We start from the raw sequence: 21,935 nt of genomic DNA on the forward strand, positions 1-21,935 counted from the left end.
CAATGACTTTTCCTCTTTTGCACATGTGCTGGATGGAGCTGTGCTGTGTTTGGAAGTTGATCAGTAATGATTGCACAATTCTAACCTTATTTAAACTATGATATAAACAGACATGATAGAAACGGATGCTACCAGGTTTTTTCCTACTTAAAAGTGAAGTCAGCTTTTTTTTTCCCCTGCCTTTTTTTCCTCCTTTTTTTTTTTTTTTTTTTTTTTTCTTTTTGGTTCCAACAAAATTGTAACCTGGAAGAAAAGCAGTTAGACTTTGTGAAATCCCAATTCAGTGTAGCATTTGGCTTTAGTAAATGTGGAAGCCAAAAATAAACATCTGCTTGGCAACTTCACCAGAAGTTAACTGTAAATGCAGTTTTCATCTTTTCAGTGAATGTGGCATTCAGTGCTGGTTAACGTCTATTAAGGAGGAACGATCCATAGTTGAGGTTGTAAAGCATTTTTTTCTTTTAATTACAGTTATGAACCTCCATTGCCTCGGGAAATCCCCTACCCCAGTTTCTTTCCAGATATAATTTATTTTTTGCCAAAACATGAACCTCCCTTGAAAGCTTGAAGGTAGTTGGATGGGATACTCGTGAGTTATTAGACTTTGGAAAAGAGATGGTCTTCCATCAATCTGTGGATGACAACCCCAAAACTTCAACTTGGCTGTTTTTTTTTCTCTTTTCTTTAGTCCTTCAGAATTAGATCATAAGCCTGGCTTACAAACATTTTGAAGTATTAGACATCGCAGCTTTGGATATTCAGAAGGCTGTGGAGTTACATTTAGAAGTGAATTAGGAAAAATGTAAGCATTCCCACTCTTTTCTCCAGGAAGGTGAAGCCCGCACACAACGGGGACTCTCCCAGGATGCCAGCCTTGGGCGCCAGTCCTGGCAGGCCACGGCTGCAAACGTCTTTAATAACCTCGTCTTGTCAGATCTCTGCTTTTCAGCAAATTGTTTGCAACCTCTGCTGCTACCAGGGCAAATTCACTGTGGATCAGGGAGGATTGAAATGGGTGCCGCTTTGCGTCAGCGTGCTGTTGGGATGATGGGGTGGGCTGATGAGAAGGGACAACTTGAGGCATTGCTATGGGAAACACTTCGTTATTGCTACGGGTGGTGATTACTTGTAGGATCTTTCTTCTAAAACTGAATGATCCTACGACTTGGGACTGCAGTAATGCTGTGTGAAAAACTTCTATTTTGGGAAGGGAGAAGTTTTTTTTGGTAGATTTCTGACATATACCAGTGGACTGTCCCTTCCCGAATTCTGCAGCCCTCCCTTCTCCCTGTTTTCAAGATTCACTGCTTCACAGTGAAGATTCAATAATTAGTTTGCTAACTTGTGTTTTTAAATGCTATTGGATATCAGATCTATGGCAGATGTAAACCAGATGAACGCGCTTTTTTTTTTATTATTATTTTTTTTATTCCTAGCGGTGAATCAGCCCTGAAATGATTAATACAGAGCTGTAAGATCCGTCTGGTAGTAAGGATGACTCGAGGCCAGGATTCTCAGCGTTAAACGAAAAAAGTCTGCCAAGTAAATTTGTCAGAGGATGCATGGTGTAAATATGCCAGGCTTCATATACATAGCTGAGGATAGCAGGCACCAAACAATGAAGGGATGTAAATATTCCAGCTGGGCAGTAGTTACTCAGGAAATGCGCTCACAAATCCTGTTAGCAAGCACCGTATGCAAGGGTGAAGAAAGAAGTAGAGGAAGGGTGTTGTACGTGTTCCTCCTGGCACCCACTTCGTGTATGTACAGCACAAATGTGTTCATCTGGTACCTTCTACTGCTTATTAAAACTTGGTTCCACAGGCGTTTGTGAATAAAGGGAGAACTAGAAAGAAGATAGAACCCCCTTGCCTAGTATTTGTGATTAGTTAATTCCTCTTCACTTGATGAATCATGATATGATAACAGCAACGATGTCCAGCAGAGCCAGAAAAGGAAGATTAAACCCGAGGTAGTTGTACCCGGGTTCTCCAAGAGGCACCAGCACATTATGCCTCAGCTTATGCAAATAAAATTTTGATTTAACATTTATCACACTGACTTGGGACTTCTAGTGCCTTGGTGCAAGAGAGTTTCTCTACAGGTAGTGAGTGATAGAATAGCAGTAAGTCAGCTTTGGTTTTTAGAAAAGTAATCTTTTTTATGTGATACGTTGGGAAGAGGGGAATGAAGCAGAGAGGCGCAGATGTTCGCTATATGCTTTTACCATATAGAGTGAGGCAGCTGTAAAAAATACCCATGCCTCTTAAAAGTAAATGAGCTTGAAAGGTGCATCGTGGCACGTGCGTCCTCGCCCTTTATGTGTGCAGCTGCTGACTCGCAGCAACAATAACAGTGTTTTGTCTTTGGTAAGATCCATGACACGAACAAATGTACAATGGGACAGAGTAATGGGCAGAAGCCCTGAGGTTTAAATCAGCGGAGTCTCACTGGGTGCAGATGGCACCGGGTATGGCTTCAAACATCTCCCTTGATTACTGCATGGTTTGCCAACATATCAAACAATAGAGTTAGGCTGTTGATAAATAATTAATAAGGATTTTGTTGCATGCTTGTCTCTCAAGCATTATCACCATGGAGATGATCTGGCTTTTAGGATCCGAAAAGTTAACAGTCTCCAAAACAATGACATTCTGTCAACCTTACCCTTTCTCAGAAAGAAACGTGTTAGCTCTCAGAGATGTGTTACCAAAATGCACAGCGCCAGGTACTAATTTTGCTTCAACACACAGTGGCCTTTTGTCCAAGTTTTCAGTGAGTGCATGAAGTGTTTTCTGTGACCGTGCAGAAGCTTATTCTTAGAATTGCATGTCCTGCATGATGCTGTTTATTACTGCATTTGGCCTGCAATTAGAGTCTCAAGATAGCATTTTTCCAGCAAGTGGACACAGCAAAGAAGCAATCATGTGGGAAGAGGCTTACAAGAAGTTGTCTGCATGAGGATACCTTTGCAGAACCCTCTGGATGCTCAGCTTCCTTGTAGGGATATCTGTCCATGGCTCCTTCATCCCACCTGGAAGGTCCAGAGGCCAGATAGACAGTTTTTCAGCCCATCCCCTGCCTTTCCTTTCTCTCCTTTGTGCAACCTCTGGAAGTGCCATTTCAATGCAACTGAATTATCAGCATCACCCTCCTTATCATTTGATTGCAGCAACCTCAGGGACCACCCAATTTCATAGCTTTGTTTCTCTTCCTCTTATGTTGGTGATGTCTGGGCCAAGAGCCATAGGCAGAGACTCCCCTGGAAAAAACATAGTACGGTGCCAGACTTTCTTCTTTCTTGCTCAGCTCCGTGGAGTTGGAGAAAGAACAATGTGCCTTTTCTCTCCCCACCCCCAAACATCCTCTGCTCTCCCTTTCTCTTCCCTTCTGGTTGATCCACCTATTCTTTACCTCCCCACCCCTGTTGGCACTTGGCGCATTGCACTTCCCACCTCGAAGTCTCAAAGAAAGGAAGCAGAGCTGTGAAACCAGCTGGGCTGACCCGCTTCCCATTGCTGGGTGGGGATAGCCTCAGTTCACAGCTTTCGGAAAGGAGAGGTTTATGTGTATTTAACCCTCCCCTCCCTCTTCATCCAAAGAAAATGGTTTTTAATAGTTTTCTTTAAGCTGCGTTTCTGACATATCTCTGGATGGCAGCAAGCTGGCTTCCCTTTCTTGGAGGACTGCACTCTCTGTCCTGATGTCATTTTTCTGACTCTCCACAATAGTATTGCAAAAGCCCGTTGGAATTCGCTCAAGCACGGGTGGTATGCACAAGCGCTGGAACCAGCTTAAAAGTCACAGCCCCCACAGTGGAAAAAAGCAGTTTGTTCATATCTCACCACAGTCCTAAAAATAGCCTTGATAGATAATGAAGAGTGGAAGATTGTTTTCAATGGGACTGAATGTACTGCATGCAGAAGTTGCTGGGGAAGGTTCAGTGGTTTGTGGCATTCAGGTGGTCAGCCTCAGTTGCAGCACTAGCCGACTTAAAAATCCGTGTCTTTCTGCACTGTAGCTAATTCTACCTTTGTTTATGTTCACACATCTGAGCTGGAAATGAGGCAAACGTAGATTTTTTAGATTAAAACAAACACACAAACCACTTTACTGAAATCAAGAGAAACAGCTCTATGCTTTGACAAAAATATAGCTTCGTTGCTCATTCCATAAATGATGATGCCAACAGTGACTCAGCAGACACAGAGATTTGAGATGGAAATGAGCACCTACTGCCTGTCATGCCCTTTGCCAGATATTTAGTCTTTGAGATATTTTTCTGTGCACAATGGTCTTAATCTGCCACTGTAAAAAGAAAATTCGACCCGTTTTGCTCTGCCCAGCAGCAGAGAAGCTCATAAAGGAGGAGACACATTTCTCTTACTGATAGGACTGAATGTACAGAAACCTTTGCAACCATCAAAGTATTTATGAAGTATTTTGAAGTATTTATGGTTTAATTCAAGTTATTTGTACCAAACAAAAGGAAAGAAGCATGAAGTGTGTTGGAAAATACTGCGTAATCTCTCTTACACCAGTTCAGAGAGTGAGTATAAATCCTCTTTCCAGCCAATGGAGACAGGTAATTTATTGCAGCCTTGAAAAGAGCAGCTTATTTCTCCATGCTTCCTGCCCAGCACACTCTGCAAGCTGACTCATGGAGGGATGGGAGGCCAAAAGCTGTGCTCCTTCTTTCCTGTCCGCTTCTGGAAGGCAGAGTGGCGGTGGAGTGGGGGCTGCGGTCGTGCAGAGCCTTTTTGAAATGCCTGACAACATTAGAGGTTCACAACCCCCTGCTTTCTCTCCCCTGTGCCATACATTTTGGAGAGGATATTCTCTCTACCTCCTTCTGAGCAGAGGCTGGTACCAGAACTGACAGCGCAGGTGGAGGTCGTTTCAGTCCATCTCTGGTGGGCTCTAACCACTAGCTTCTCCCCCTCTAACCCCATGTGTGGGACTGTGTTGCCATCGCAGCTGCAGAAGAGATACTGAGGATGTTACTGGTGCCTACAGCCAGTAGCAATCCCTGGAGGGACCATCACGTGCCCTATGTTTGAGCTGTGACCTTGGTGCTTATGCATGTGTTTAACTTTACATGTGTGAGCTATCCCATGAAAGCCAATGGTCTGCTCACATGTGTGAAGTTAGGCATGTGCTAAAGTGTTTTGCCAGATTGGATACTGTGTCTACAGGGGCTTTGGGTGAACTTGAACCTGTTTTGTTGGGGTGAGAGGCTTTAGATTTCATTATTAAGAATCTGATATGTTACTCTGTCTGAGTACAAGGTCTTGGAGTTATCTGAAATTCTCATTAAGACAAGAAGCTAGGAAAAATACAAATTCCTCCTGTAGTAAAGTTTCTAAAAATACTGTAATTAAATTATCTAAGTCTTAAAACCAGTAAAATATATTGAGAAAGTGTGGTAAAAGTATGAGTACGGTGTTCTGAGAGTACCAGAGGGACCAACAGCACTTTCTTTGCAAATCTTGAGCGGGAGTGTTTGGAGTAGTTAATATAGCTGATACAAAAAAGCATGTTGCGTTTGCCCTGCTCTTGATTCATAGGCTGTGACCCTTAATAAATTTTGATGTTGCATACAGTGGACCTGTTGCTTTCAGAGAAAGCAAGGAAAGTAAGCAGGCAGGCAAGAAAGAAAAGGACCTAAAGAATGAACAAACAAGTTCTTTCATAAGGTATTTCTCAATTGAAATTATTTCTTATTAGGCTTAAGTTGTTCAGGTTCATCAGGTACCATATCTGGCAGCAGTCCTGTAAGCAGAGTTTTGAAAAATGGAGCCAGCTCTGTCTGGTGTTAAAAGCGTGACTTTGAAAATCTATTTTCTGGAATATATTTCTGAGTTAAATACGTTTAATGAAAGAAAGTCCATTATCGATATTTTAGAATACCTGGAAGAGAGACTTGTTTTACAGCCTGACGCCGTAACATACAACTCAGGATCTTATTTTGCTCAGAGAGATGAAAACAGTGAAATATGTAATAAATACCTAAAACGTGGTCATGACTCATAACGTTTCCATGAAATACTAAAAAAAAAAAAAAAAAAAAAAAAAGGGCTGCTTTCTTGTTCGTGTTGATTTTTTCACATCAGTACATCAGTAGACTTAAGCCCAAGTACCCTTGCTGGCACGGTCTGAGCAGACTGATGCAGGTGAAAGATGCTTGGCTGGCAGAAATCCTTTACTTAGACAGGAAGAGCTGGAGCAAATGCTGTCCTGCTGCTCCCCTAATCCTGCTTTGGGATGCCACCTCTAACAGTGACTCTGCTGACAACAATTGCTCACTGCTTGGCCTTTTGGACCAGGCCACCAGCAAGACTGTGCACCCTCGATAGCCTGTCCACTTGGGGATCGTGCAGGCCACCAGGCAGAATGTGCGGGGGGAAAAGTAGTTATTGAGATGCGTTTGAACCTTTCACTTCCCTGAGGCTCTTTTTGAGGAAGAGTATCAGAATTCAGCCATTAGTAATGGGACGGTTTGTTAAGCAAGGTGCTCCTGTCATGTGTTGCACAGTTTGGGAGGGAGAGGTAGGCAGCAATTTCTGAGATGCTGCTGTCCTCTTTTCCTTTAGGAGTCATGTCGGCTTTCCGTTTCGATTTCCTCCTCTCCTAAAAGCAGCTGAATAGTGCCGTTTCACTACTTGCCTCCAAAGTTTTAATTAATAAACAGCTGCAGCGTGCTCGTTTGCTATGCAAGGAGACAGTGGTACTACTGCGTTAGTACGTGCGGGTGTCTGAAGCCTTGCTTTGATACAGAGCGCTCGTACTGGTAACGTGCTGCGGCCAGGGGACGTTGCCTCCTCCGCAGCGCTCTTGCTGCTTGTCAGGATTGCAGGATACAGTCTAGAGTGTGGGCAGGCGGATGCTTCGCAGGATCCATTGGCACCACTGGAGTTAAGAAGGTTCACACCTGCCGAGTGGCTTTCCCTGTTTCTAAATGCTGATCACTGTGAGCTGAAATAGCTGAGGGAGGGAAGAGAAGGTCTTGAATGTTAAAAAGCTGAGAGATGTGTTCTCTCCTTATGCGGGGATGAGATCTTGCAGCCTGGATGACACTGACGAACTCCCAAGTACTTTGGCTGGGCTGCTGAATTCTACCTCTGCAACTGGGAAGTGATGTTTTCAGGAGAGCTTAAGTACCGTCTTCAAAATTCAGTTAAACTTTTAGGAATAGCCTTTATAAATTAGGGCTCCTAAGTGCCTTAACCGCTTTTCAGCATGGATAGTGGGACTGTAAACTCTCTAGTCCTGTTGAAAAAAATGTTCCCAGCCAACACATCTGTTTGCATTTGAAGATTAATCCAAACGTATATTTACAGAGTGCCACCACGCTTTTCAATCGCATTTACATTTTTGTATCTAAAAATATATGTCTTCGCATGTGCAATTATTCCACGGAGGCCATTTGCAGTAATTATGTGTAGACTTACAAAAGTCCTGTTTGTGAAGCACAGAGGCAAGTTAGTAGGAGATTGGCATGCCCTCCGGGGTGCCGTTATTACTTTACCAGCCATGAATGGTGAAGAATTTTCTCCCCGATGTATATTTGACAATGAAACCCTTCTTAAATTCTTCCTCAGAGCCAAGTACAAGGCTGTCTTTTAATAAAAAATGTGTTTTTACCCATGTCTATATTTGTTTCTTGCAGGAATGCACATGTTGCTCCAAGAGCCACCCACATCCTTCTTGTATACAGGGTGTATTTGCATTTGTAGCCTGTCCCAGTGCAAACATGGGAAGCGAAAAAAAATAGCCTTATCTTTAGTGTTAGTTGCCTTCTCCATCTCTAGAATTACTTTGAGATTATCTTGATCACTCATTCAATTAAAATCTGTTGTAGTACCTTTTCTAGAAATATGTGCCATGTAGATAAGACCGTAGTTATGTTGTTACTTTTTACATCTCTATACCAAATATTTGGGTCAAGCGCAAGAAAATAATTGTTTCGTTTTTGACATGCATATGGGTTTGTCCCTTGAGTTCTGGTTCTTCCTCTGCTGTCCCAAAGTGGGGTAGAACTTGAGCATGCGCTCAATGTCAAGCATGTGCTGAAATCTTTCAGAATTCAAGGGGATGGGGCATGTGCTTAATGCTTTTTTGAACAATGTTGCTTTTCAGAGTTGAAGGCTTTGTAGGAAACCTGATCCTTTAAAGTAGTTCCTGTTTATGTACGTTTCAATTTTATAATATTGTAAGTTTTTCCCTTCTTTCTTCGAAATCCTCGATGTTACATCACATAATGAAAACAATACCAGCCATGCCACTTGCAATTACTGAAGTAGGCAGTGAAATTATTTTTTTTCTGAAGGAACTAGGGAAATCACATAAATCACAGATTTACAAATGTTTTCCCAGGAGAGGTCCGCAGTAGTTGGCTGCATAGAATGACAAAAGTATTGTTTACCCATAAAAGAGTGGTCATCTCAGCAGGTCAGTGATGTTTTTCAAAGACTTATTGTTGATTTTAAAGTAGCTGGTAATTTATTCCTTGAACTCTGCCTTACAAAAATAAAGCAGGGTAAATATTGAGTATAATAAAGGCCGTGTTGCCATTCAGTATGCACAATGCCCTCACCTTCCCTCTCCCACCAGCTTCTCTCCATTGTTGGCTTCTGCATTTCTCGCAGGGCATGAGCTGACCTCGGCAATTATTTATGGCGTTGTTCAGATAAGCCCCTTTTTCACAGGCAACACACATACGCACACTCACAAGGGCTGTTATAATTTGCAAGTTCAGCTATCACTTCCTCTGTTCCCACCCTGCCTTTTGGAAAGATACCCAGTCACATGATGTGCTTGAAAAAAGGTTGCTGATTGAGGAAGGATGCAGGAAGGATATGGTTTTGCAGTGATTGCATAAGTGCTGTGTAGGATCTGAAAGCCTTGGGTTTATATGAGGACGAGTTTAGATGTGAATTTCAAAGATTTGTTTCTTCTGATTTTTAAGTAAGTCATAACTCCTGAGCAGTTTGCCTGCTTTAGAGAACTGTGGAGCAACCCGTGTTAATGTGATCCTCTATGTATTAACATGAACAGATACAAATTGGTCGTCGTCACCCTGGATTCCCTGCCTCTGTTCCATCAGAGTTCTCAAACTTATTTCAGAGAAATTGTCTCCAAAGCTTCTGTCTGAAATTGTCAGATGCAATCACGTCTAAGCAAACGTACTTCCCATCAAAATCTTTTGGGAATTTTGCCATTTGTCTCAGATGGAGAGTACGTAGGCTAACACAGAGATCCTTCCACAAGATGCTGCGTTCCCCCTCAGGGAAGTCCTAAGACCTGAAGACCCTAAAACTTCGTGTCACCCATTACTGTAATTAGAGTGTATTTATTGCTATAAAATGAAGGAGCTGGGGCATGGAAGTTTGTATTTTAAAGCTTTGTTTTGGTCATTCCACACTCTGCCAGCATCTAACATCTGTATTTATTTTTTGAACTCTCCTTAATGGATTATATGCATCTGTTCAGTTCCAAGAATAATGCTTGATTTCCTGAATTTATAGGTTGCAATAAAATCCATTCGTAAGGACAAAATTAAGGATGAACAAGATATGGTTCACATCAGACGGGAGATTGAGATCATGTCATCCCTCAGCCACCCTCATATCATCACCATATATGAAGGTTAGTGAATGCGATTCTCCTCCCTGACTGCTCTGTTACGTTCTTGCAGACCTGATGTTTCTTGAGATCATGCAGCAAACTCTTACTCCTAGTGTAACCCATCCCTTACCAAAGGGACTGCTTTGAACACTACCTTCCCTCTGAACCGCCAGTTTGTCGTAGATGCCTAACCCTTTGCCTGGAGGAGCTTCTTCATGTGTGACTTACGCACTGTGTCTGTGGCAGGTGGGAAATTGTTGCATGTATCACTTCATCTGCTTGCTCCTGTTGGACAGTTCAGTTTAATTTCATGCTCACTCATGCACCAGCCCGATGTCTGCTTGTGTCCCCAACTTCTAAACCAGTCCTTGTATACTTCATTTACCCTGAACTACGCAAGACCAGTCTCGTCTGCTCTAAGCCTTTGGTCCTCCCTTACCTACTGGTTAGTCTTGCTTGGTTCTGTCATCACTGCTTTTTTCCCCTGAATCCCAGCATCCGCTTCCTATTCACCTCTGCCCAATTTCCTGTCAGTCTGGTCGCTGGCTTATCATTCCTGTTTCCTCATCCTGTCTTCCCTCTCTAACTCTTTTCTTCCTGGGACACAGCTGGAAGCCTGTGAATTCCTGCCTCTGGGAGCTGCTCCCTGGTCCTACAGCAAGGAGCAGGAAGCCAGGGACATTCCTCCCTTATTTGCCTGTTTGTTTGTTTATATATTTATAGAGTGTCACTCTGTAGTGAAATCTCCTCCTCCTTCCTTCCTTCCTCCAGTAACATCCCAACTCTAGCTGGGATGTTCCAGCCAGGTATGTGCTAAAAGCCACGGGCCAAGAGGACTGCTGCTGCGAGGAGGGCAGCCGTGTGGCAGACCCAGGGTGTGAGTTCCAGAGGTTCGGAGGAACCTGGGTCGGGCAGCCTCGTCCCTGGGGATCACCTCTTCCCCTATGTGCAGAACAGGCAGCCCGAATTTAGCCCTTCGTATGTACATACCCATGAGGTAAACACGCAAGGTGATGATATGTATATGGCAGCTCTGCTCTGAGAGTTGATATGACTGATTAAAACGAGCTGGCTTGGAGTACTGTTACAGTATCGCATATTGAGTTATTCAAAAGCATGTTCTTGTACTTGAAAAGAGATGAATATCTGTCTTTTTATTGAATAAACTCATAACAGGATCTGGGAACAGAAAAGGGGAGGGATGCTGTGTCAGCATGTGGGTTGCAAATGGAACAAAAGTTATTTCAAATGTGCACGGGAACTCAGAAAGAAGAAGGATGAAGCATGCTGCAGTCCTTTGACCATTTGCCCTTCTCGTCCTTACTTTAAATAGTTTTTACTGAGTTAAAACATTTGTAAAAGTTAGAAAGATTACAGCATTTTTAAGAAGCAGACAATAAAGTCCCGTGGGAGCAAAACTTTCCCCTCTGGCCCTGCGGTGGGAGGAGTAGTGCTTCTGCAGCAGAGCCGGTCAGGCTCCATGATGGAGGGTTCATCCCGTAGGCAGGAGGGCAAGTGACTATGGCAGGTGATGTTGTGGTCCTCTTGTGGACCATCAGCCAGCAGCAAGGCTTTGTAGCGACAAATCTGGAGGCAGTTTTTTCTCTCGTTTCTGGGAAGTTTTCCAGTCTGTTACTGATTCGTTTCCTTTTAGTTTTCTAGAAAGCAAAGCAGCCTTTCATGGCTTCTTATGTTTAATTCCTGGCCTGAAGGGATGGGCAATCGAAATCAGCTTCTTGGTTGGACTGTAGTCCATTGGAAGGAGTTACACAGAGCAGAGCTATAGCAGCTATACAGCTCATCCAACCTTTCCAAGCAGGCAGAGTCAGTATTTGGCCTTTAGCAGCCAATGCTGTAACTGAGATATTGTAGCACTGGGAAGACATGAGGTTGTGCAGCTGAATCCAGAGGAGCAGTTACATACTGCCCAGAGATCAGGATGTGAGCTCAGAGATCCTTAAGTGTGTGCTTCATTTTAAGCTGAAGAGTACTTGTAGTGAAGTTAAGGGACTACACCTAGGACTGAAGTATTTGATCCTCTTGAAGGCGAATTTTAAATACATGGCTATTCCTCTGGAGTGATGCATAGAGTGATAATGTTGCTGTCCTCTGACACAAAATGTTCAAGTTATTCAGTCCTCAGGGACAGGCTTAAGCTCACCAAATTTAAGCCATCCAACATTTAGGCAGTAGGTGTACACTAGAAGTCTAGTTTCCCTCTCTACTCAAGAGAGATCAGCATCTACACAGAGTAGTTTGCTCCCTCCTGGGAGTTTTTTTTTTCAGATAGGTGGAATGAATGACGTACTGGAGGCTCCTGTTGGCTATAGATGGAGTCTAGCTGACTAACTTACATCGGATGCTTAACTTTTAAACTGAAGCCACTCTACAGATATTTTTCTCCTCTCTCACTAGTTTTTGCTGTAGGTTTTCAGACTGCCAGTGCACATCTGACAGCGCTTTCTGTAGGTGCCAGGTTGCACAGATCTACCTAGCATGGACAATGCTGTATGTCTCTGTAATATCTTTGAAAGCTCTTTGTATAGCATTTACAAACATGTGTTTTCCGTAAGTAGGATCCTTGTTTAGGTATCCTTTTGACCTGCCTGCTTAAAAGCAATTAACCTCTGAATTTGTCAACTTGATGTAAACACAAGCTTATCTTTTTTTTTGATACCGAGCAGATTCAGATGTGTGGAAACAAAGCTTTTCAGTTTTGAGATTTTTTTTGTAACCTAATCAACAGGCACGTACCTTGCCCGTTACTGCGAGGGCAGACGTACAGTTGTGACTCCAGGGAAATTCCATCCTCTCAGCAGGGCTGTAATTGGCAATCTGTCGAGCGCGGCTGCGAGGGAAGTGCTCTTTCAAGTGACTTTAAACTCCTTGAAAAGGACTGGATAAATGAAGCTGGTTTTGCTAGCAGTGTTCTGATTTCAGCACATAAATTTTAATTTATAGAATAATGCCTCTGTCCATTCATCTGTCTGTCTCCCCCCACCCCACCTTCCCCTGCCTTATTTCTTTTTTGCCTTGAAAACTCCAGGATTTGATAATAAAGCCTTTGAGAGCTAACATATTTTTCCAGGGGTAGCCTGAGTGCAAAATCTATCCCATCTGGCAATACTTTATAAAAGTTAAACTAGGGAAAGACCATCAGACCTGATTCTGCAAACATTTAAACATGTGTTGGACCAATCATGAGAGTGAAGTTATGCTTGGTACATTCAGGAGTGAGCTCTTGAGTCTTTGTAGTGTGAAATGCAGTGCCTACGTAAGTGTTTCTGTGCTGGGAGGATTGTCCTTGGTCAGCATAGCCATACAGAAAAGTCTGCCCGTTTGCAAAATGCACTTAAAAATGAACAGATTATTGGCTAACATGTTTGTAGAAATAGTTTAATGAAGATATTCTCTGGAGAATGAATAAATATCAGGATCACAATTTGGTGCCCGTGGAACACAATGGCATTAATGTGAACGAGTAACTGAAGGAAAGTACGTGCTGAAGTGCTTTGCTGGATTGGGCCCAGGATGCTTAGAACAGTGCTGGACCCTTCACCGCAACAAGGCACAAAAAGTGGATTTCCCATGTAAGAGGGACTTCTTACTTTTTTTGTAGGTTGCATTTTTGGTACTCTTAAGAAAAAGCACAGAGATTCTGCGTCATACATCTACCAGTCCACAACGACCTGAGCTCGGTTGCATCCTCTGGTTAATCAGGAAACTGGTTCAGCTCTTTTGTACTTTCAGATCCCAAAGGCAATGGAAGAAGATCTGACTGCGTAACAGTGGTGGCATAGGATTTCACGATACTCATCTTACTTGCCAAATACGTATTCAATCTCACACTTCGTGCCAGACTTCATGCAACAAAAAGCAAAGGCATGCTTGGTGTTTCAGACACACGTTGAGTTGTGTCAGTCCAGTCACCATGTCAGTGGCGAAAGCAGCTGCCTTGCCAAAAATCTGCCGGGGCGACAGCTGGCAAAGTGCATGGACGCGAGCCATTGCTGACAATCTGCGTCGCCCCCGCAGCGCCAGCTCCAGCAAGTATCCCCACTGTCGGCTGCGGTGCACACCCTTGGATGGGGCAGGCAGCCGGGGACCGAGGTGGCAGCTCACGCTGTCGGTTGGTTTGTGTATGAGCAGACCGGTTATGTGGCTCAGGCTGACAGTGCTGGGAAGGCAGTGCAGCCTCTGGCCCAACCTTTGCTATCTCCTGGTTTTCAATTGTAATCAAAACAAACTTTGGTGCCTAATGACTTCATCCATTCCGTGTGCAAAACACCTGAAAAAGTCAAAAGTTTCTTAAAACAGCAGGTGGACAACCGGGCTTTAAACAAGAGTGATGAAAGTTGGAAAGCTGAAATGATTTTTTTTTTTTTTTTTAATTTAGCCATGAAAAATTACTTCAGCAGTGACACTATTTAGCCACATTTCTAATTGGTTTCCTCTAATTATGTAGACTTTTGACCTTTGAGTGCTTTATTCCCATTGTTTTCAGTTGATAACATCCAAGAACAAAAAGTAATGTTTCGAGAGTCTGGCGACAGTAATGAAACAAGTATAAACAAACTTAACTCTTTAGTTACCATACCCCACCTTTATGAATTTCCTGTCATTCAGGGTGATTGCCTAAACAACACTTCGTTGGACATGACATGAACTCAAATGTGTGAGATCACTGGCAGGTCCGATTGAGGTGTCAAAATGATTGCAAGCAACAATGACATCTATTTCTATCTTTCCATTTACACAGTCCTCCCAGTGCAATGTAAATGTTTGCTTGTCTGAAGTTCCTCAGTAGTTTGTAATCAGAATGAAAAAAAAAAAGAGGAATTAGCTCTTGCATTCTTTGCTGAAACCAAAGACAATTAGTGTAACATGTTAATGTGGCCAAATTAGCAACTCTCATTTTTCCTTTCTTTTTAGAGTAGACCATCAAAATCTGCATATCCTCAGTTTCATTCCCTGAGAAACAACCTCAGCAAGGATAATGGTTCTCGTTCTGATTTAATCTCCTCACTGGGGAGTAAATTCTAGCATGCTGTCTGATTTAAAATGATTTTTGCAGGATCTTAACTACATTCCTTTAATTTAAGAAGAGATGCAATTCTGCTGAATAAGGCCATAATTCAGGAAACAAATTTAACACAAGCTTAGCTTTAAAACACATACTTTATATCTTGCTATCTTCAATTATAATTAAGCATATACGTAAATTTATGCTGTGCATACAAGTGGTTTTCTACATTGGACCATGGATGTTTTTGTGTCTGCTGTATGCTCTATTAAAAAAACAGTAGTAAAATAATAATTAATAAATAAATAATATGCCAAGGGGCTGTAAAGCTTTCAAAGTGGTCAAGAACACAGAGGATGCATCAGGCTGAATTTCTAAGGCAAAAACCACTTTTCAGTACTCACATGTCTTTTTGAAGAATAATTCGAGCCTTATTACACAAGTGAGGTAATTGGGTCATACATGACTTTTCTGAATGAAAAGGTTATTCTAGTCTGCATCTCCAAAATTAAAAACAAACTTGCTTGTTCTTTTGATTTGGCTGACCTTTAATAAAAGAGCATTTTGTAGCAGTGGAAAGGTACTTCTGTCTGCGGCTGTTAGGAGAGTAATAAAAATACCGCTGAATGGAAAGACACCAGATGGAAGGAATGTCAACATACTGGAACTAATTTAGGAGATTGCTCTGATAGAGAGCAAAGGCATGAGGAGAATTCAAATGGTTCCAGTGCGAAGAGATTGGCCGCCCCTCTTAAACTAACAAACTAAAATCCTTACCCCAGGGTTACATGTAAACCAAATGGAATCAGCCCACAAGGAGGTAGTCCATTAAGGGGGGGAGGGGGGGGCGGAAATCCAACCCCCACGGCATTCGCTCTGACTTTAGCATCCTGTAAGCTTGGAGGAAGGGCAAAAGCGTTCTGCCTTGGTTTGCTTTTTAAATTCGGTAGTAAATAAGTCCAAAATGAACTGTCTTAATGGAGAGGTGTACAGTGTGCTATAAAATCTTTCTGACTGATGTTTGCAAAACCATGCCTGTGCAGGCTTTCAGCACTTCTAGGGTGAAGTCTGCCTTCAAGAGCATTTAAGATGGGTAGTGAGTATGTTCATCCAGTGTCAAATTTGTCCCATGGAGTTTCAGCAGAGGTGACTCTGGTGTAGCTAAAGGGAAGAATTTAGCAGTAGGATTGAAAAGAAGAGTGCTGATCAGCAAGAGCTCCCTACGCAACCAGTGCCATTTGGAAAATGGAAAGCTGTAGATAGAAGCCGAATTCATCATTTCACTGCCTCTAAATATAAATAAGCAGAGAGATTATATCCAAGAATTATTGCTATAGTAGAACAGGCTGTGAAAGAGACAGATTGTTGATGTTACAAAATGTACTTTGTCTCAGATATGTCTTTAGTAGTGAGAAGTGAAGTTCTTTCCCAGTTTCACATTTATATTCTTCAATGAGCTCTGAAGCCAGCAGATTTGGTTTCAATTATCAGCCTAGAAGTACAGAACCTTCTTTCTGTCATTATTTTTTTAAATAAACAAATAAACATGTTAGAGTTAAGGAGGAGGTTAAAGAAATGCTATAAAAAATCTTTCCTTGACCACTGCAACTTGAGCACCCTTTGCTGCTTGGGCAGGACACTGCTCTTCGCCTCTGCTAAGGCTCTTGGGGTGGACAAAGCAAGCCCAAGCAAGCTTACAGCCCACTGGAAAATACTGTTTCTCCACGTTGCTGTGACTCATGTCTTAGTACATTAACACAATACTCTTGCTTTTCTCCTGGGGATTCAATCACGTTGTTCCTCGCACCTCATGGTATATCCCGTTCCTGCTCCCTGGTTCCTAATGTACTGTCACAGTCCTGTCCCTCCATCCTCCCCCGTGGCCAGGTAGAAGCGTAGCCATCTCAGAAGACAGTCCTTCATCCTGCAGGCTCTGTCTGCAAAGGAGTGCTACCATTTTGCAGTCAGTACCCCACACCACGTGACCACTGTGGCTGAGATGGTGCAGCAGCCCTCCCACCACAGGCTGGTGCTGCAGCTCCCTCAACGTAACTCAGCTTGCAGAGTGGTGGAAATAAGCACAGTGGCTCAGAAATAAATTACACACAGCTTGTAGCAAGCATTTCTCTTGCTGCTGTCTCCTCTAATACGTGGCGCTGATGCCTCGTATCTAAGCAACCCCCATATCTTGATTTGTGATTGACAGACCGTCTCTTCTGCTGCCACGTCTGAGTGTTGATGCTGACAGTTCTCCACTTATCTTACTTGGCCAGCTCTGTTTGCAGGGTATCAATGGTTTGAAAGACACAAAAGCAGCCCTACCTTTCTTATACATGACCTCCCTCCTTCCCTTGACCTTGGTCGGAGTTGAGGAGCAGGCTTGTACGACACAGCCATCCCATCAGTAGCAAGTGTTCCTGGAGCGCAGCATCCTGCCGAAGCCATGCTTCTCTGTTGGCAGTAGCTGCAGCCGGGGTTCAGGCACGCTACTAGGCGGGGGTGAATTTCGGAATGAATATGCAGTAGGATGGCAGGTAATAAATCATCTGCAACGAAAACAAAGAGTGAACCAAGCAGTCCCAGAAGCTATATGGAGGCAATCCGTCCGTCATCAGCCCGCAGGTTACAGCCCAGGTGTTAACAGGGCAGTATATTTATTACCTCATTATTATTTGCAGTAAGTCAATCCAGCCTTTAATTAATGCCCTTCTCCCTTCCCCCCGCTGTTGGCTACAATGCTTTCATGGAGCATATGTTTATAAAACTACATAACTGCGCGCAGAAGGGAAATTCAGAACCGTCTGTATGAAGCCTGCCTGGCATCCTAACTGCTGCTGTGAAAAGTTGTAGTGTACATGGCTGATGGTCTGAGACTTGCCAGAATACCACCTTGTCACATGCCTGATTGTTTTGACCGCTAAATTCCTCTTTAAGATTGTGTGTGTGTGTAGACATAAATCCTACTGCCTTTCCACTCCATACTCCTTCAGTGATAGCTCTTGTTTAAGATGTTTTTGTTTGCTGTTCAGTTCCCTCTCCACAGGAAAGTAGCAGCGTGCCCTCTCATGAGACTGAGCTGATACAATGGAGGTGCTCTGAACTGAAGTGATGCAGTTGTAAAAATATACCTCCTGCTCCCCTGAAAATAGAAGTTTCTCCATTCACCTCTATTCCTTAGTGAAGAGATAAATTGCTGTTCAATTCTGCAGTCGTTCAGCTACAATGACGTTGAGGAGGCCTCTGTAGTGTCATCTAAGTCCAAGGGTAGTGTCCTTCTCATAATGCTACCTGTGAAGAAGTTGGTCCAGAGCGTGCTGGTAAACTGAAACTCTAATATGAGTTACTGGGACTCTTCTATGCTCATTGATTCTGGTGTGGTTTTGTGACCAAAATTCAAAATTAAAAAAGAGTGATTTATACTTTGCTAAATTCAATTTTAAAGTATTATCTCAGCTTCCTAGAGGGCATAAGAGAAAATTGGAAATGGAAAGTACCTTTAAATGCACATTCCTCCAAACCAAGTGCTTTCCAGTTCATTTCTGTAGAAATGCAAGAAAATATGTCTGGATGAGGACTTGTATTAATATGGCAAATTTTAGTCCAGAAAAATTAGATTTTGGAATTCAAAACTTCAGAACATCACGGACAATTTGAGAAAACTCTCACAACTGACTGATGAAGGAAAAGCTTTAATAAAACACCGTCTGGAAGAATGCTTTGTTGTAGCAGGGCTGTTATTGCTGTTATTGCCATCAGCACTGAACACCTGGTAGGGCACCAGTGGCTGGGGAAGCGGGCTGGGAAGAGCCAAGGGCCCCTTCCACCTCATCTGTGCCCTTTGGTGAGGCAATGTCCCCATGAGCTCAGGGTGGTTCTCAGCTGGTGCTGCTTGGAGTGTGCGCTCCCGTGAGAGTCCACTGAGATCAGTGGTGCCATGTGGCGACATCATCTATATGTGCATGATATAACAACCCCCCCAACTCATTGAATCAGCTGTTTGTTGTTTTGTTGCTGTTTTTTGCGGGGGGATTGTTGTGTTGTTTTTTTGTTTGTTTTGGGTTTGTTTTTTTTTTTTTTTAAACCAAATCTCTTAAATAAGAGCATTTTTAGTGGTTTGTCTCAGCTTACTGAAACTATTTCTTTCTGCCTTCCTGAACACCCCTGTGTCTAACAGCCGTTTCCAAGCTTAGAGAAACGTGTGTATGCATTACGGCTTTATTGGTAACACATCACAACGCTTCCCTATATGACACAGGGCGTGTTCGTTTTTTCCCAGACTGTATCAGTCTGTCATTCTTGGAGAGGATACTGTAAGTATAATCCATCCAGAGACGGCTCTTCCAGTTTCCAAAGTTTATTGCTAATGAGGATGCACATAGGATGTAATCACTGGCAAGAGCGTCTGCTTCGGGGTACAGTGAGGCCAGTAGACAAGTACGCGGCCAATTTTATCTGGCTGTTTGCTCTCCCTTTTATCAGAGCTGTTTGGCTGGAGTTCAGGGGTGTAAGAGGGAACTGCAGAGGCTTTGGCTTGTAGAGTTGAGTGACAAGGTGTGAGAGGACATGAGACAAAGCCTAAGAGCAGCAAACATCTGCGTGTTGAGAGAGGCAGCTTCGCATTTCACTGCAAAAGCTGAAGTTTTTTGTTGGTTTTTTTTTGTGTTTGGGTTTTTTTGGTGTTTTTTTTTTTTTAAAAAAAAAACACTAAGGTCTACTGGCTGAGCTTTGCTAAAGAGATACAGGAAGGCATCATTCCAGTAGGGCTGGTCAAAACTAGCATCCGTTTGTAATAACCCCTGTAACCTCATTAATTTGCAGATGTTTTGCTGTCAGCATGACTTGGCCCCAGCAGGCTGTTGCCACAGATAAAAAGAGAAGGAAAACCACCATGTTTTTATATGGGTAGTGGTTATTTATGGCAGGTGCAGTCAGTTTCCAGTGGGTTGCAATGGATTTTCGGTGTCAGAAGGGAAAAACCATTTAGCAGCCAGGGCATTTATGGCAATTTGAGACTACTCACAGCCTGCTTTACTAGATTAAGTGTTTAGTTATCTGCAACTCCCGGTGAAGCCCTTGGCAACATGTGGCACACAGTACCCTCAGCCCCAAAGAACAGTCAAGTTGTGACGTGTATTAGATGAATGTTCCTTGCACTGCTTACGTGGGAGTTGGGCATTGCTGCCGGCTCTTTGCAAGTGGCAAAGGATGTATCTACAGCATGCAATGGAACATGCAGCGGAGGTGGGAGATAAGTAAATTCGAGGATGGGATGGGTGCATGAGACAAGGTGCAGAGCCGTACTGGCAAGAGCGTACAGCTCTGGAGACATTGCAGCCACTGCTAGCTCAGGTGTCTGTGCCCACCATACTGTTGCACAAAGTTGGGCTGGGAGAGGATGCCTGCATCAATTGACTTGTTGGATTTTGATGGTAGGTGAAAGCCAACCGACAGTCATTGTAAGCCAAATGGCAATCCTGTATCAGCCAGTCATTGAAGACAGGGTTTATTATGCCTTCTATTAACCCTTTCCACATGATGTGGAAGGTCCTGTTTCCTTTTGTCCTCTGGCCTCAAGAGGACTACTTGTAAGAGGCAATCCCTGTTGGAGATGTTTTAATATTCAGATGTTGCTGGCACAAGTGTCCACCTCACCTCATTAGGATCAAGTTGACTGTGCCACCCTGTGACCCCACATTATAGAGGCAAAGACCTTCTTTCATGTAGCCATATGAAAGCAAATATAGCCTCAACTTCCTTCTCTTGGTCTGAAATGTTGTAATCTTCCTCTGGAAAAATTTAGCTTTGGAGCTTGATTTTTGCAGTGGGGTTGGCAGTGCATCTCTCCAGACTGCAGTGATGATATAGGATGTGTTCAGTCATCCTAAGTCGTCTTCATCCTTTAAAGAGTCCATTTTCAAATGTATTGAATCAACTGTGGAATTTTTTTTCTTTTATCCTGTGCAGTGTTTGAAAATAAAGATAAGATTGTGATCATCATGGAGTATGCAAGTAAAGGAGAGTTGTATGATTACATCAGTGAGAGGCGGCGATTGAGCGAAAGAGAGACAAGACACTTCTTTCGACAAATAGTCTCTGCTGTACATTACTGCCACAAGGTGAGCGGATTTGATATTAAAAATGCTATTTGAAGGCTGAATAGTGTCTTCTATATTTCAAAGCATGTCTGAGGCAATGGCATTCGTTATTAAGTACGACAGCATGTGATTATATCAGTACAACAGGAGATCTTCATTAAAAGTGCTGCAGTAGTTCACTGCCTGTTTTTAAAGACTGTTTTCCTGTATTATGGCAGATGCCAGCCACTCCCTTACCTTAGTCCTACGTTGCCTTGGAAATAATTCTTCTGACATTAAAAAAAAATAATTAACAACATAAACTAGAAAAGGTATCCTGTAGAACTTCTACAACATTAATATTAATACATTCAAACAAATCATAATTTGCAATTTGAACATGCAAGTGAACAACTTTAGAATAGAAGATAAAATATATGAAACAAAAAAGCCAAGCAAAAGATATGAGTGTTCATGTGTGAGCTTTAGCACATGCTCTGGATAAGCAAAAGTAACTTTTCCAGATGTAGCAGAAGCACTGGGAAGATACCTTTTGCTAGTGCCTTTATCCATCATGGTACTCTCTAGAATGACAATTTCAGCAATTAAACCCAAGGTAGCTGACTGGCTGTCGTCATGGACCTTTCGTCCCTGCTTATGGACGAACTGCATAGAGCCAAAACTTGCATGAGGCTAAAGGCAATGAGCAGCTGGCATAATTTTTTATTTGAATTCTTAAACACTTTAATCTCCACTTGAATTCTGATAAACAACGATGGTTTTCAAAGTCCTCGCTGCGCAGCACTGAAAAGCTGCAGTGCCCTTCCCTGTGCAGTTAATTTTTCCCGAATTTCTTTGAAGAGGCTCTGACCTAAACCCAGCTTGTTCGCTTCCATCTGTAACATTTACAGTCCTTTAGGATTATAACTGCCCCAATCCACGTGGCTGCACACTGGAGGAATGAGGGCTTTTGTAAGGACTAACGTCATTGACAGATTTGTTTTCTGGTGCCTGGGAAGAATATATTGCTTTCACGCAGTGGGGACAGGATCCCGGCTGGAATTAAGTTCCGAAAAGACACCCCCCAGCTCCCCACACCCCCTGCTGTTTTAGAGGCTTTGTGGGAGGACAGATTCCAGTCATTCTTCCCTTAACCACACACCAAGTGACTAATACATCGCCTGTCACTAGTCACTGGGCCATGAGTGTTA

General features: G+C 42.9%; 1 protein-coding gene across 1 annotated transcript in view; it reads left to right on the forward strand.

The window, feature by feature from the left end:
* Positions 1-21,935, forward strand: part of NUAK1 (NUAK family kinase 1) — a 47,183-nt gene that overhangs the window by 14,956 nt on the left and 10,292 nt on the right. The window contains exons 2-3 of the mRNA XM_009981168.2: positions 9,528-9,648; positions 20,615-20,766. Of these exons, the coding sequence (XP_009979470.2) occupies positions 9,528-9,648; positions 20,615-20,766 (273 nt within the window). The remainder of the gene's footprint in view (positions 1-9,527; positions 9,649-20,614; positions 20,767-21,935) is intronic.

This window comes from Tauraco erythrolophus, chromosome 4 (genome assembly GCF_009769465.1).
Source record: "Tauraco erythrolophus isolate bTauEry1 chromosome 4, bTauEry1.pri, whole genome shotgun sequence".
NCBI classification, from domain to species: domain Eukaryota; kingdom Metazoa; phylum Chordata; class Aves; order Musophagiformes; family Musophagidae; genus Tauraco; species Tauraco erythrolophus.